Source organism: Mauremys reevesii, linkage group 1, assembly GCF_016161935.1.
Source record: "Mauremys reevesii isolate NIE-2019 linkage group 1, ASM1616193v1, whole genome shotgun sequence".
Classification (NCBI taxonomy): domain Eukaryota; kingdom Metazoa; phylum Chordata; order Testudines; family Geoemydidae; genus Mauremys; species Mauremys reevesii.
Genome location: NC_052623.1, coordinates 300401554 through 300416551, shown reverse-complemented (window position 1 = coordinate 300416551; position 14998 = coordinate 300401554). Strand labels below are relative to the sequence as shown.

Below are 14998 nucleotides of genomic sequence, written 5' to 3'. Positions count from 1 at the left end.
CTGCCGGGGAAGAGGTGCATGTCCCCCGTAGATTTCTTTTGCATTTTTCTGAGTGAGGGGCACAGAAGTATGCAGACCATGTGGGGGTGCAGAATTTGGTCAGGGATAATTTTCAGTGGTTCCTCCTACTGAACTGTTGATTGAGCAGAGAAAAGTAACAAAAATATTAACAACTCTTCTCAGGACTCTCAATATCTCTTGCTCACTGTGCGTGTTCATCTCACCAGTTGTTGCCCAGGGAATTGTACAATATGCCCATCTATCTAATGAGTCTTGCCTGTGGAAACTACGTACCCAACAGCCAGTGCTTCATCTTAATCTGGGTAGAGGTTGCTCATACTGAGATGCAGTATAGCCTTTTGGGACTGGAAATCCCTGCGGGCTGCAACTGTGCAATCTTAAAATGATCTGCCCAGCTTTCTACAACTTTATTAAATTGCATGTAATCTGTTGGTTTCTTGCATGTTGCCATTAGAGCCCTCAGAAGGGCAAAAGTTTTTGGATTTCCCTGCGTTAATACACCAGTGTTTAGCACAGCGGTACTTAAACAAAATCCCCACAACAGAATAATTTGAAAGATTGAGAAAAGACTGTGCAATGTATGGGTACTTCTATATTAAGAGATGTAAAAATATTGTTGAGGAGGAGATTCCTAGAAGTGTTTTGAAATAGCAGTCCCTCCCCTCTATTTTACTTTAATGTGTGTCTTTTATTTGTTTGTTTTTTCTTTGTTTTCACTGCTGTCATGAATGCTGACATAAGTGGGAAAACTATGCCAGGTAACGTCAGCTATGCATCAAAAGACACAAATTTAAGACAAATAGACAAAAGAGAAATCTCCATTTACTCATTAGGAAAGCTAGCAACATTCTGCAGAGTATTAGTTACATAAACAATTTACATTTTAAAAAAACTAGTTAATGGTGTAAAATTTTTCATCTTCATTCCAAGACTGAAGAATTGTGAAAGGTCATGGCATTCTGAGTATATCTGGACACTTTTTTTTTTAAAGGAACACTCAAAGTATTTTTCATATTTCATGAATTTTTTTTATTTAAGTTAAAAATGAAATGTGTTTACAATAATTTGTTTCCTTCACCAATAATGACACAGATTTGTTGTTATAGGGCTACTCGTAAGCAGATACAATAAAAATGTATTTGAATTATTGACAAAAATCTTTAAGGTTTTCTGAATAGAGACTTATTTTTATTTTCTTTCATTTGCCCTACTTTGCCGTATCTGTGTTATGACATGATGGTTCCCTGACTGTTTGTGTCTTTGTAGATGAGATTAAATGTCAGTACGCTATCTGGGAATCTTGTTATAACATGCAAGTGTTATGCTGCAGTTTAGTCCTGTCTTCACCGATAAGACTGAAACACATTATGACAAGGTTGGAGCTGCATCTTTCATCAGGAAACTGTTGTGCTAAAGCCAAGCAAGGTTCAATATGTAGTGTAGATGGGTCTCCAAATAATGGTAACTAAACCTTGAAGGTAGTGTTCCATTGAGATGAGTGGAGGTTGCACTTCGGTCTGGCTGCAGACTTAACCCAATATTATTGTATTAGTTTATACTCTGGACATTCTTTGCAGCCTCTTAAACTATAGCCCTTACAGACAACAGGTTTTATCTATACTGAGATTTAATATGTTCTTAGCATCTTTCTAGATACATTGCAGAGTTGATGGAGCTTTAAAATGTAGTCTGAGATGTTTCCATCTCACTGTGCCTTGAAGCCAGAGAATAGGTTAATGCATCAAGCACCAAACTTTTCTGGATAGGTGAAATGGACAGAATTCTCTTCAGATGCAATAGATTCAGATGAAGGAATTTTATTCCTTCTGTGGCCCATTCTGGTCTCAAATAACTGTTTTCTTGTATCATTTGAAAGTGGGATATTAAAGGGATATTGATATTATAAAAAGTATACTTGTGTCTGGTATATTTTTACTTGTGTTAAGTAAGTCACAATAGTTAGATGACTTCAACTGAAAGATTAAAGAGAATTTTTGCCATATTTTCAGTTGGCTTGCTAATGTTTATTTGTCAGCGCTTTGAGTGTTTGCTCTGTATAATCAGTCATTTCCATGTGTTTTATTATATCTGTCACACAACAACAAAAGTTAGAAACTTCATTTGTTAAAATGCCCTAAAGTTTAGGTTCTGAGTATGTGAATAAATTTAAGGAAACATGTGGATATTCCACATGTGGGGGTTTTGTTGACCCTGCTCGTGAGTGTTGACTAGCTGAGCTTTGCTCTTATGTCAGTACTACTTCTCAAAAAGAGATTACTTAAGAGGAAGAAAGGAAACACAGCTATAAAGAATGACATGGAGTTTACTATGCCTGTATCTTTTGCTAATGCTTGATAGTGTCCCTTTAAAGATTCTGCCAGTCTTTTCTGTTTGTCAAGATATCACCATTTTCTGGTTTTGCTTTAGCTCAGCGTTTGCACATTTAAATTTAGGTAGTGCCAGTCTGATTTCCCAAATATCCTATTTAAAACCCCAACCTTGTATGAAGACTGTGTACATACATGTGTACTGTTAAAGCTGAAGAATATTCTAGTTGAGAAATTGATGAGGCAAACATTACTACTGCTATAGGATTAAGGAAAAATTGCAAGACAGTTCATTGATCCATCATTAGAACTTTCTTATTTTTTGGTGCCAACTCAGTTGTCTTTCTCGAACAGATTACAAAATATCTTTAGCCACTGTACAGGTTTAAAAATTTAAATTTAAAGGTGGACTGAAATGCTTCTTTTAAATTAATGAATGGACTGTTTAAGATCATAATTATATATATATATATATACACACACACACACACACACACACACACACACACACACACACACTAAAAATTATAAATACAGTAGATACATTTCAAAAGTAAACTAAGAGTTTTTTAATCTGTCAGGACCTGAGTTTATTGTTAAGCCTTCTCCTGGAAGAGTTTTGACATTGCTAAAAATTGACATCTTCCTTCTGCAGACCAAGTAGGGGTATAAAAGGGAAGTGGAACTTTGATGCAACTGAATTTCTGTCTGTCGCTTTTAAAATGGGAGTTAATCTCCCAGATTCTGGGTTTGGTGATAACCTGGAGAAAACACTTTTAAATTATATATCTGTATCCATCTACAAAAGTTAGGTACAGATGGACCACTGAAATTGAGATAGATTGGGCTTTGTAGTAGGATAAAATATTTCCTACGACCCTGTCTACACTTGCAGTGGCACATAGGGTATGTGTAGCTACATGTTGCCGTGAAAGTCTGGCTTCATTCACACTCACTGTGGTGTGTAGGTACACGTGGCAGGGAAAGGCTCAGGCAGCAGGACGCTATGCAACTAAAAGTAGCACTATAGAGGTGAAAGGCACTGCTTGGGTGTGTAGAGAGCTGTGTAGAGCTGTATAGAGGTTCAGGCATGTGTGGCTCGTTATTCGCTTAAGCTGTGCCTCACTGTCAATGCTGTTGTTTATGCATGCCCAGTTAGCACAGGTATAGTCTGCACTGTACAGGCTGACGTAAGCATAGACCTTTTTTTATTTAAATGTACATGTGTGATATTGTATTAAAGTTGTCCACCACCTTTTCCACTTTTTATCCTTGTCTCCTAATGATAATCTCTTGACTCCTTTTCAGGACTCTACTGGGAGTCGTGTTTGTGGGATAAATTTACAATATTTTTCTTCTCTAATTGTCATTTGGAGTTCAGTGACAATTGTAGAAAAAAATTATAAATAAAAGCACTTCAGTTCACTGATGAATAATTTATAACTTATGTTATTAGAGAACTGTGGAACATTTAGCGGAAGAGTACTAGTGCTGGATGCAAATTTGAGTTCCTGTGATTTAAAAAGCAGATTGTTTTGCTTAAAACAGAGTTTATAACTGATTTTCAATTCTGATTTTTTTTTATAGCCACAGTATTGAGGATTAAAAAGTGGCTTGTGCTCCTACACATTCAGGGCTGTCTGATTTTTAAATAAGCTTTTGATGTTGGCTCTATAATGTCCAGATCTGTATATCTGTCAATACATTGTTACCCTGTAGTGGCTCTGAAGAAACTGCCATTTTAGAATGCAGTTTGTTTAATACATTCACTTTGTCTGATCCTTTTATAAGTCCACGGATATAACATTCTTACAGGAAGCAGATGCTTTTAACAATCCTCTAGCCCTTTTTTGAGATGTTTTAGTCAAGACGCCTCCGTTTTAAATACTTTTTTGTTGCTCTTAACTTGATGTTGGTTTTCAGATCAGTTGTTGGAACATTGAGTAAAAAAACAAACTCTCACATATACTCCAAATTTCTTTGAGTTTTACATAAATAAAAAGCTATTTGTCTGCTTTTTGCCATCATAGCACAAGCATAAGTTTTACTTATAAGAGCTGTGGTACAAAAATGACTAACTTTTGTTTTTCTTAAACTCATTGTATACTCATGTGAATGTCTTATCCAGGGCTCTAAATGACCAGTCATTCTCACTACACTATACAGGGCCATCTGGTTGGTGATGAGTATTGCTTTGATGTTTTTTCCCCACCCACTCTGTCTGCACTGGTATACATCTTTGTGCTACACATGTAGCACGTCCTTGATGCACTGCTCCATACATGGATATCCAACAGATTGAAGAGAGTGCAAGTTTGAAACTCCTTGCAGAGCCCAAAGGGGAAGAGAGGGCTTCGTGAAGATTGGAAGAGGCTTATGACATGGACAAACCAAAGTCACTGTAGAAGGAAGTTTGAGGGTTAGGGAGAAAGAAAGTCAAAGATGAGGAGATGCACTAAAATGGGGCAGAGTGAGGCAGACAAGCGGGGAGGTGGGGATCAAAGCACTGTAGAAAGGGTTAAGAGAGGATAGGACAAGAAGCTTATTGGCAGGTCAAGTATTCAGGAGATTAGTGGCATTTCTCTCACCCTTAATCCAATTGCTTCCCTCCAGTGCAAAAATATCTGCCATAAATTTCAATGGAGATTCTGGGTTTCGTTCTTGTTTAGGATTTGAATAACTTAACAATTATTCATCATGTGTTTTATGACTAACAAGTATTTGCCTTACATCATTCAAATCAGCAAACTGTTAAAAGTTGACCAACTTTCCTTATCTCTGTTCAAAAGCATTGAAAGAGAACAGCTCAGAAGTAGTTCAGCCATTTCTAATGGGCTGTGGAACAAAGGAACCAAAGATTACTCAACTGTGTCTAGCAGCCATACAGAGACTTATGTCACATGAAGTTGTTTCAGAGGTAAGATGGATGTTGTTTGAAAATATTGTCTTGTATTGAAATATTTGAAGTATTCAGTACTTTAGCAAAGATAAAAACACTTATAAGACTGCTTTCTAAAGCTGAAACATATTTATGTATATTAAAATGGATATAATTGGGTGGAAGATTTTTTTTGGAGTTAAAAAATATCATTGTCAAAATCCAATCCACCCCGTTGGAGCCAAAGGAAAAATACATAAAATAGTTGTTGTTTTTTTAAAGTATTCTTTTGTAGAATCCATTACAATAGTTGGATTCCTTAGTTGGCTCACCAGCAGTTAGCTAGGAAACACTATTGCCAAACTTGTATTGACATAGTGCAAGAAATCAGTGCCACAAACCAGGAAGAACTTTTACATGATAAAAATGGCTGATTGGAAAAGCTGTTTTGGCTAACGTGGTTGTAGTGCTGTATGAAAAGGGCACAGGTAAACATTCAAAAGTTGGTACGTACCACACTTAGGAACGGAAGTGTAATCTTTACTCTGCCTGTCTCTGTGCACGAATAGTATATTATTATATTAAAGATTCAGTGGCATAGTTCTTGAATTCAGTATAATAAGTAACAACAATAATATGCTTAGACAGCGGAGGTTTGTAGTGCCAAGTGTCCGTGACCACACTGCACAGCTTTATTCACAGCATTTAAGAACTCCCCAGGTTTATTACTGATCTGGTTCAGGTTAATTGTAGGCAATGGCGTGACTGCCACCAGTCTGTGACTGGGCAGTGTCCTTTCCTGACCTCAAGTCCAATTTTCAAGGCTTGGTATGCAGAGACTTTGTCTACAAGGCAAGCATCATGACCAAAAAGAGCCAGCTATCAGTGGCCAATGATGACTAGTCATCTTGAGGCCAGTTCTCAATGATACATCTCTATGACTGATAAAGTCAAACCATCATGTACCCAGTAGTCGCTGCTGGCAATGCATATGAAATGCCTCCAACCTCCCAATGTCTTGTTTAAGCAGAATCCATGTTTCAAATGCATATAAGAGGATTGGACTTACACAGGTTTGATAAATCTGTACTTCTGCATATAGTTTCACCTTCTTTTGGCTCCAGAGCCTATGCAGGGTGTTTGCATCCATTTGATAATATAGCATACAACTATTACCGTAGTCTTAAATACACATGTAACATCTAGTAGTACTGCTTTTTACTGAATGTCAAACAGTCCATGAAAGTAATACATATTAAAAAGATATATAAAGCTGTGTTTAGACAGAGCAATAGACATATTTTTCTGGCATATATAGGTCACTGAAGTTTGTAGTCAAATTAGCTTTGTAGTGAATTGCCTCTTCTTCTAAGAGAACTTGTGCTTCTGGTTGAAAAATGAAGTGTGCACACAGGTTGACAAAATGATTAAAATATATGCCTTAAATAGAAGAGAACTGATCACGTAAGTCTTTTCATATCCAGGACCATTGTGACAAAGAAATTAGTATTGTATTCCCTGTGTGTTTATATGGTTGTAGGAAAAAAATTAATTTACTATAGTATATGTGAATGATGTATTTTAAATGTATGTGTAATCTTGGTATTAAATACAAAGTATAAAATTAATTGTATATATCAAATGATTTCTTCATAGGCTGCAGCTGGAAATATTATTAACATGCTTTGGCAACTGATGGAAAATAGTCTTGAAGAACTCAAATTACTTCAGACAGTTCTTGTTCTTTTAACAACCAGTACAGTTGTCCATGATGAAGCACTCTCCAAGGTAGGAATTTGTTTATGTAACTGTGATATTTATTTTAACATGCTAACTTACTTATCTAAATCAGTTCCACTGAAGGAATGTACCTGCTTCCGAAACAGAGGCCCTAACCCCGCAAACACTTGTTGAAATATTTAGTCCTTTAGTAAAGATAAAAATACTTTTTATGTAAGAGTGAATACAAAAGGATGCTTTGTCCTTATAAAGAATCTTTAATTCAAACATCGCAAAGTACTTTACCAAGGAGGCGGGTAGTATTATTTCATAGAAGAGAAAACTTAGGTATGGAAAAGTTAAGTGAGTTGCCCAAGATGAAATATTCTGCTATTGTCTGGTTGTATATTGTAACTAACAGGCTTAACTGATCAGGAACTACCACTTGGTGTGATACCCTACTTCACGGGTCAGCAACCTTTTAGAAGTGGTGTGCCGAGTCATCATTTATTCACTTTGATTTAAGATTTCGCATGCCAGTAATACAGTTCAACGTTTTTAGAAAGTCTCTCTCTATAAGTCTATAATCTATAACTAAACTATTGTTGTATGTAAAGTAAATGAGGTTTTTAAAATGTTTAAGAAGCTTCATTTAAAATTAAATTAAAATGCAGAGCCCCTGGACCAGTGGCCAGGACCTGGGCAGTGGGAGTGCCACTGAAAATTAGCTTGCGTGCTGCCTTTGGCACGCGTGCCATAAGTTGCCTACCCCTGCCCTACTGTTCTCTGCTGGTGAGAATACTAGAAACTGAAATCTGTTGCATATTTTAAATATTCTTATTTTATAATATGTAGGAGATCAAGTAACAAGTATTTTTTTAATAAGTTAAAAGAAAAATATTTTTAAAAAAGTAATATTGGGAGAAATGTGACTTGCCTTAATCTAGTAAGCATGGTCCACTATCAGTTATTCTTCTTTGGTAGTTGTAACATCAGTGGCAAAGTTCTGAAGAATAGAAGCTGGCAGAATTTTGATAGTTGGGCAGGAGTGTACACATGCTTGAAATAAGGAAAACCAAAATAAATGCTAAGAGAACAGGTAGGTGAGGTAATATCTTTCATTGGACCGGTTTCTATTGGAGAGAAAGAAGCTTTCGAACTTTCACAGAGCTGCTCTTTAGGTGTGGGAGAGGTACTCTCACTGTCACAGCTAAATAGAAGGGTAGAATAGATGTTGCAAGAGAGACCATTCATGGTGAAGCGGACAGTTAGCACCTGTACCAAGGACCAAGAAAGGTTAGTGGGTTACACATTGTTATGAGACAAAGACACTAGATTTATATTAAGTCCATGATTTTTAATATCTAACAAAGTTATGAATTTAAGCTCCTAGACTCATATTTTGAAAGTGGTGTTCTACTTTCCTTTGAGGATGAGGACTGAAAGGGTAGATATGGAGTGGTTGCTTTGTGAAAATGTTTGCCCATGGGTGATATGGCATTTGTCTTTTATCATTTTTCTGTGAGAGTTCATTTGACAGCATAGTGATTCTCATTTCACCCACATAGTTGTTACTGGGGCATGGATGAGGTTACACCACATGTAGTGATAGACATACATAGGACCCATGCATTTTGAAAGGTGCGTTGTGGGTAGTATTGATCATTAATACTATGGGGAGTTATAAAGAGGAAAAACTAGAAATACTAGTAAATAAACACAACTGTAATATAGTTGGCATCATAGAGACTAGGTGGGATAATGCATGTGACTGGAATATTGGTTGCTCAGCTAACTGGTGATCCACTGGATCATGGTGTACGTGCAAAAGGTCTAGTCAGGTGCCTGATGAATCTGCTTATGGTTGACATGCCCAATTCGAAAGCGACATAGCGTGTTACAAGTTTCACAGATCCATGTGTTGTCTGAGTTGGAGTTCAAGATTACAGCACGCTGCTTTCTTCTTTCTCACTTTGCTTCCATCCTCTGGATCAAAGCCACTTCATGTTGAGCTGTACCCAGTGCCAGATGTTCCTCCAGATTTAACGGAATTCTGCATGCCCCTTCTAGTTGACTACACTGACGTTGAATGATTTCATATAATTTTTGCACACATTGTGGTACAGTCATAAAGGGCAACTCCGCTTTCTAGAGCCGTCTTGAATCTTGCTGTACAAAATATTCTTGTGGATATAGTCACCTCCCATTCTCCTGACATGACTTAGCTATTGCCACCCCTTCTTCTTGATAGTAGTTTCTAAGTGCGTCAATCCTGCATGTTTCAGCATCTATGTGTTTGGTATTTTGTCTTCCCACTTTATTTCCAGAATATTACACAGGCATCTCATGTTGTTCAGTCTCCTAATGTGTTTAGTATATGTTGTCCATGTTTCTGAAACATAGAGCAGGAATGACAGCACTCAAGTCTCATAGATCGGTATCTTCACCTTAGTTGATAATTTGCTGTTATTCCATGCACGTTTTGTAATAGCTTGAAATTCTTAGCTGTTTTTCCAATTCTGTTAGTTCAATCTGAGGATCAAGATTCCTGCTGATCATAGAACCCAAGTAGCAAAAGCTGTCAACGATGCAAAGAGATTTATGCTTCGGAGTAATGTCGAGCACTGGTTCTTCCACCTCTTGGTATATGATCACTGTCTTCTTGAAACTGATTGTCATCCCAAAGCTCTTGCATGGTGCAGAAAATCTGCCCAAGAGATTTTGCAGAGAAGAAAGTCAGGAAGGACAGACAGGGAAAAGCAAGGATCAAAGATGAATGCACTTGCACTGAAGTTCAGATGGCAATAGGAGACAGACTTGTTGAAAATCTCTGGGTAAGGATAAAAGGGGTAAAAGACAAGGGTGATGTCATGGTAGGGGTCTACTGTAGAGCATATAACCAGGAAGAAGAGGTAGTTGAGGCTTTTTTTAAACAACTAACAAAATCATCCAAAGCACAGGACTTGGCGGTGATGGGAGACTTCAACTGCCCAGACATCTCTTGGGAAAATAATACAGCAGGGCACTGATTATCCAACAAATTCTTGGAAAGCATTGGAGAAAGCCAGTAGGGGAGAGGCTGTTCTAGATTTGATTTGGACAGATAGGGAGGAACTGATTGAGCATCTGAAACTGGAAGGCAGCTTAGATGAAAATGACCATGAAATGGTAGAGTTCATGATTCTAAGGAATGGTAGGAGGGAAAACAGCAGAATAAAGATAATGGATTTCTAGAAGGCAGTCTTTAGCAAACTCAGGGAATTGGTAGGTAAGATCCCATGGGAAGCAAGTCTGAGGGGAAAAACAGAGAGTTGGCAGTTTTTCAGAGGGACATTATTAAGGGCATAAGAGCAAAATATCTTACTGTGTAGGAAATATGGCAAGAGACCAACCTGGCTTAACCAGGAGGTCTTGAATGATCTGAAACTCAAAAAAGAGGCCTACAAAAATTGGAAACTAGGTCAAATTAGGAGGCTGAGTATTTAAAAAAGCACAAGCATGTAGGGACAAAATCAGAAAGGCCAATGCACAAAATAAGATTAAACTAGCTAGAGCAGGGGTGGGCAAACTTTGGCCTGCGGCCGAATCTGGCCCGCTATCTGTTTTAATCCAGCTATCAAGCTCCCACCCCAGAGCGGGATCTGGGGCTTGCCCTGCTCCAGCCTTGGAGCAGGGTCAGGGGCCGCTCCACGTGGTTCCTGGAAGCAGCGGCATGTCCTCCCTCCGGCTCCTACACAGACGGCAGCCAGGGGGCTCTGCTGCGCATGCTGCCCCCACCCCAAGTGCCAGTCCTGCAGCTCCCATTGGTCGGGAACCACGGCCAATGGAAGCTGCAGGGGCGGTGCCTGCGGATGGGGCAGCATGCAGCAGAGCCACCTGGCCGCAGCTCCACGTAGGAGCCGGAGGGGAGACATGCCGCTGCTTTCAGAAGCCGCTTGAGGGAAGCACCTCCTGGAGCCTGCAGCCCTGAGCCAACCCCCCCACGCCCCAACTACATGCCCCAGCCTTGATCCACCTCCTGCCCTCTGAACCCTTTGGTCTCAACCTGGAACACCCTTTTACAACCCAAACCCCTCATCCCCAGCACCACTCCAGAGTCTGTACCCCCAGCCGGAGCCCTCCCCCCCACCACACACACCTTGCTCCAGCCCGGAGCCCCCTCCCGCACCCTGAACTCCTCAGTTCTGGCCCTACTTCGGAGCCTGCACTAGCAGACCCAAGGACAGGATAGGCCGTTACTCAATGAGCGGGGGAAAGACAATAACAGAACATGTGGAAATGACAGAAGTGATAAATTACTTTTTTGTTTAGTTTTCACCAAAAAGGTTAGTAGAGGTAGTACATCTAAGAGAGTGAACACCTGTGAAAATGAGGTACCGTATTTTTCCGTGTATAAGACGCCCCCATGTATAAGACGCCCCCACTTTTCTAACCCCAAATTCAGGTGTTTTTTTTTCTCCCCTGCTTTGCCGCTCCGGCCATGCCCCAGGTTTTTTTTGTTTTGTTTTTGTTTTGTTTTCTTTCCCTGCTTAGCCCCTCCGGCCACGCTGCAGGTCCCTCCTCCCCACTGCTCCGGCTGCGCTGCAGGTTTTTTTGTTTGATTGGGTTTTTTCCCTCCTGCTTTGCAGTTCCGACCATGCCACAAGTTTTTTTGTTTTGTTTTCTTTGCCCTCCAGCCGCACTGCAGCTGTCCCCCCCTGACTTTGCTGCTCAGGCCCAGGAAGAGGACGCGGAGGTAGGGGTAGAGGGAAGGAGGAGGGCCATGCGCCCAGCTGGTCTCCAGCGGCGGCCCTGCCCGGCTCCCCCGGTCCCCAGCCGCCCGGCTCCCCCGGTCCCCAGCCGCCCGGCTCCCCCGGTCCCCAGCCGCCGCAGTGCCCGGACTGCACTACCGGAGCCGGGCAGCCGGGGAGGTGGGCGGCTGGGGAGCCGGGGAGCTGGGCAGCTCCCCGGCTCCCCCGGTCCCCAGCCGCCCGGCTCCCCGCGTCCACAGTCGCCGCAGTGCCCGGACCGCACTACCGGAGCCGGGCAGCGAGGGAGGCGGGGAGCCGGGTGGCTGGGGAGCCGGGGAGCCGCTCGGCTCTCCGTGTCCCCGGCGCCCCCGGGCCCCAGCCGCCCAGCTCCCGGTCCCCAGCCGCCGCAGTGCCCGGACTGCACTACTGAGCCGGGCAGCCGGGACGCGGGAGCCGGGCGGCTGGGGAACCGGGGAGCTGCCTGGCTCCCCGTGTCCCCGGCTTCCCGATCCCCAACCGCCCGGCTCCCGTGTCCCGGCTCCCGTGTCCCGGCTCCCGGCTCGCCCGGCTCCAGCGTCCACAGCCGCCGCAGGGGCCGGACCGCACTGCCGGGCAGCCGGGGACGCGGGGACCCGGGGAGTGGGCGGCTGGGGAGCCGCCCGGCTCCCCAACCGCCCGGCACCCCGGATCCCCAGCCACCCGGCTCCCCGCGTCCCCGGCCGCCCGGCTCCCTGGCTCCCCAGCCACCCGGCTCCCCGTGTCCCCGGCTGCCCGGCTCCGGTAGTGCGGTCCGAGCACTGCAGCAGCTGCGACCCCACCTACCCGGATGCCCGGCTCCAGACACTGCCCGGCCCCGCGCTCCCAGCTCCAGCCGTGGATGGACTGTAGTGCCACCAGCCACGTGCAGGCAGCGCGGTAAGGGGGCAGGGAGGGGGTGTTGGAGAGAGGGCAGGGGAGTTCCGGGGTGGGGGGGTGGATAGGGGTTGGGGGGGTCAGAGGGCAGGGAACAGGGGGCTTACTTCCGTGTGTAAGACTACCCTCAATTTTTAGGCTAAGGATTTTAGGAAAAAGTATAGTCTTATACACGGAAAAATACGGTAGTATCTAAAGCTAAAATAGTGAAAGATCAAATTAAAAATTACTTCAAGTTGGCATGGCTTGATGAAATACGTAGAACACTCAGGGAGCTGACTGAGGCGATATCTGAGCCATTAGCGATTATCTTTGAAAACTCATAGCAGACAGAGATTCCAGAGGACCGGAAGAGGGCAAATATAGTGCCAATCTATAAAAAGGGAAATAAGGACAACCTGAGGAACTACAGATCAGTCAGCTTAACTTCAGAACCCAGAGAGATAATGGAACAAATAAGCAAACAGTCTGTTTGCAAACACCTAGGAGATAAGGTGATAAGTAATAGTTAACATAGATTTGTCCAGAACATCGTTTCAGACCAACATAATAGATTTCTTTGACAGGGTAACAAGCCTTGTGAGTATGGGGGAAGTGGTATATGTGGTATATCTTTACTTTAGTAAGGCTTTTGACTCTCATAAACTAGGGAAATACATCCTAGATGGAGCTACTATAAGGTGGGTGCACAACTAGCTGGAAAACCACTCCCAGAAAGTAATCAAAAGTGGTTCACAGTCAAGATGGAAGGACATATTGAGTGGGGTCTCTCAGGGATCAGTCCTGGGTCTGGTTTTGTTCAATATCTTCATAAATGATTTAGATAATGACAGAGAGAGTATACACTTATAAAGATTGTGGATGATACCAAGCCAAGAGGAGTTGAAAGTGCTTTGGAGGATAGGATTCAAATTCAAAATGATCTGAACAAACTGGAGAAATGGTCTGCATTTGTCTTTACTGAATTTCATCCTATTTATGTCAAAGTATTCCACCTAGGAAGGATCAGTTGCACACATACAAAATGGGAAGTTACTTCCTAGGAAGGAATATTGCAGAAAGGGACCATAGTGCATCACAAGCAGGGATGTAAGAGTTTAACCAGTTAACTGATAACAGAAACCAGTAAGCATCAAGCTTAACGATTAAACTCTGCCCAGGGTCCCAGCTGCTGCTCCTGGGATCCTAAGTTCCCTTTAAGCTGTGAGGCTGCGCAGCAGCCTATTAAGCACCACACAGGCACTCGGGCTGCGGTGGGGAGAGATGCCTCTCCCCCCACCAGGACCTGCTGCTGCCGGGGAAGAGGGTTCCCAGCTCAGGCTCCCTCTGGGCTGCCAGCTGTACACCTGGGCTCCGTCACGCCTGCCAGCCCTGCGCCCAGGGTCCCAGCTGCCGCCCGGGGTCCCTCCAGGTGGGCGGGCAGCCCTGCGGCTGAGGTCCCTCCGGGCGTGCAGGTGGCCCTGCGGCAGGGGTCCATCGTGGCAGCTGCACTGCTGCTTCTCAGCATCCGGTGCGGCTGGGGTCCGCAGTGCCCACCCTGCTGCTGACCTCACGGCTGGGGTCCCTTCAAGCTGCTGGCCCCGTGGCTGGCAGCCAGGACTCTGGGCATGCCGGGATCCTGGCGCGGGGGCAGCAGCGGGGATCCATGCATCCCTAGAATCCCTGGGTAAACGTTTAACCCTGTAACTGATAGAATTTTAATCAGTTACATGGTTACTGTTTTTACACGTTATTTACATCCCTAATCACAAGCTAAATATGAGACAACAATGTAATACTGTTGCAAAAAAAGCAAACATCATTCTGGGGTGTATTAGCAGGTGTGTTGTAAGCAAGGCGTGAGAAGTAATTCTTCCACTCTACTCCTCAGTGATAAGGCCTTAGTGTGAGTATTGTGTCCAGCTCTGGGTGCCACATTTCAGGAAAGATGTGGGGAAATTAGAGAGAGCCCAGAGGAGAACAACAGAAATGACTGAAGTCTAGAAAATATGACCTATAAGAGAAGATTGGAAAAAAAATGGGTGTTTAGTCTGGAGAAGAAAAGACTGAGTAGGGGGACAAAACAGTATTCAAATACATAAAAGGTTGTTACAAGGAGGAGGGTGAAAAATTCTTCTCCTTCTGAGGCTAGGACAAGAAGTAATGGTCTTAAGCAGCAAGGGTGATTTAGGTTGGATATTAGGAAAAACTTCTTTATTGTCAGGATAGTTAAGCACTGGAACAAATTGCTTAGGGAGGTTGTGGAATCTCCCTCATTGTAGATTAATTTAGAACGATTAGATAAACACCTGTCAGGAATGGTTTAGTTATTACTTAATCCTTCCTTGAGTGCTGGGGACTGGACTAGATGACCTATTGAGGACCCTTCCAATCCTGAACTTCTATGATCATAGAGGTTGAGATACATCTGC

The 14998-nt window shown here is 42.9% G+C and overlaps 1 protein-coding gene across 8 annotated transcripts in view; it reads left to right on the top strand.

The window, feature by feature from the left end:
• The window catches only part of MON2 (MON2 homolog, regulator of endosome-to-Golgi trafficking), a 163172-nt gene that overhangs the window by 14558 nt on the left and 133616 nt on the right, over nucleotides 1-14998 (top strand). For all 8 annotated transcript variants that reach the window (XM_039503322.1, XM_039503312.1, XM_039503343.1 and 5 more), the window contains 2 exons: nucleotides 5138-5265; nucleotides 6883-7014. In XM_039503322.1, the coding sequence (XP_039359256.1) occupies nucleotides 5138-5265; nucleotides 6883-7014 (260 nt within the window). The remainder of the gene's footprint in view (nucleotides 1-5137; nucleotides 5266-6882; nucleotides 7015-14998) is intronic.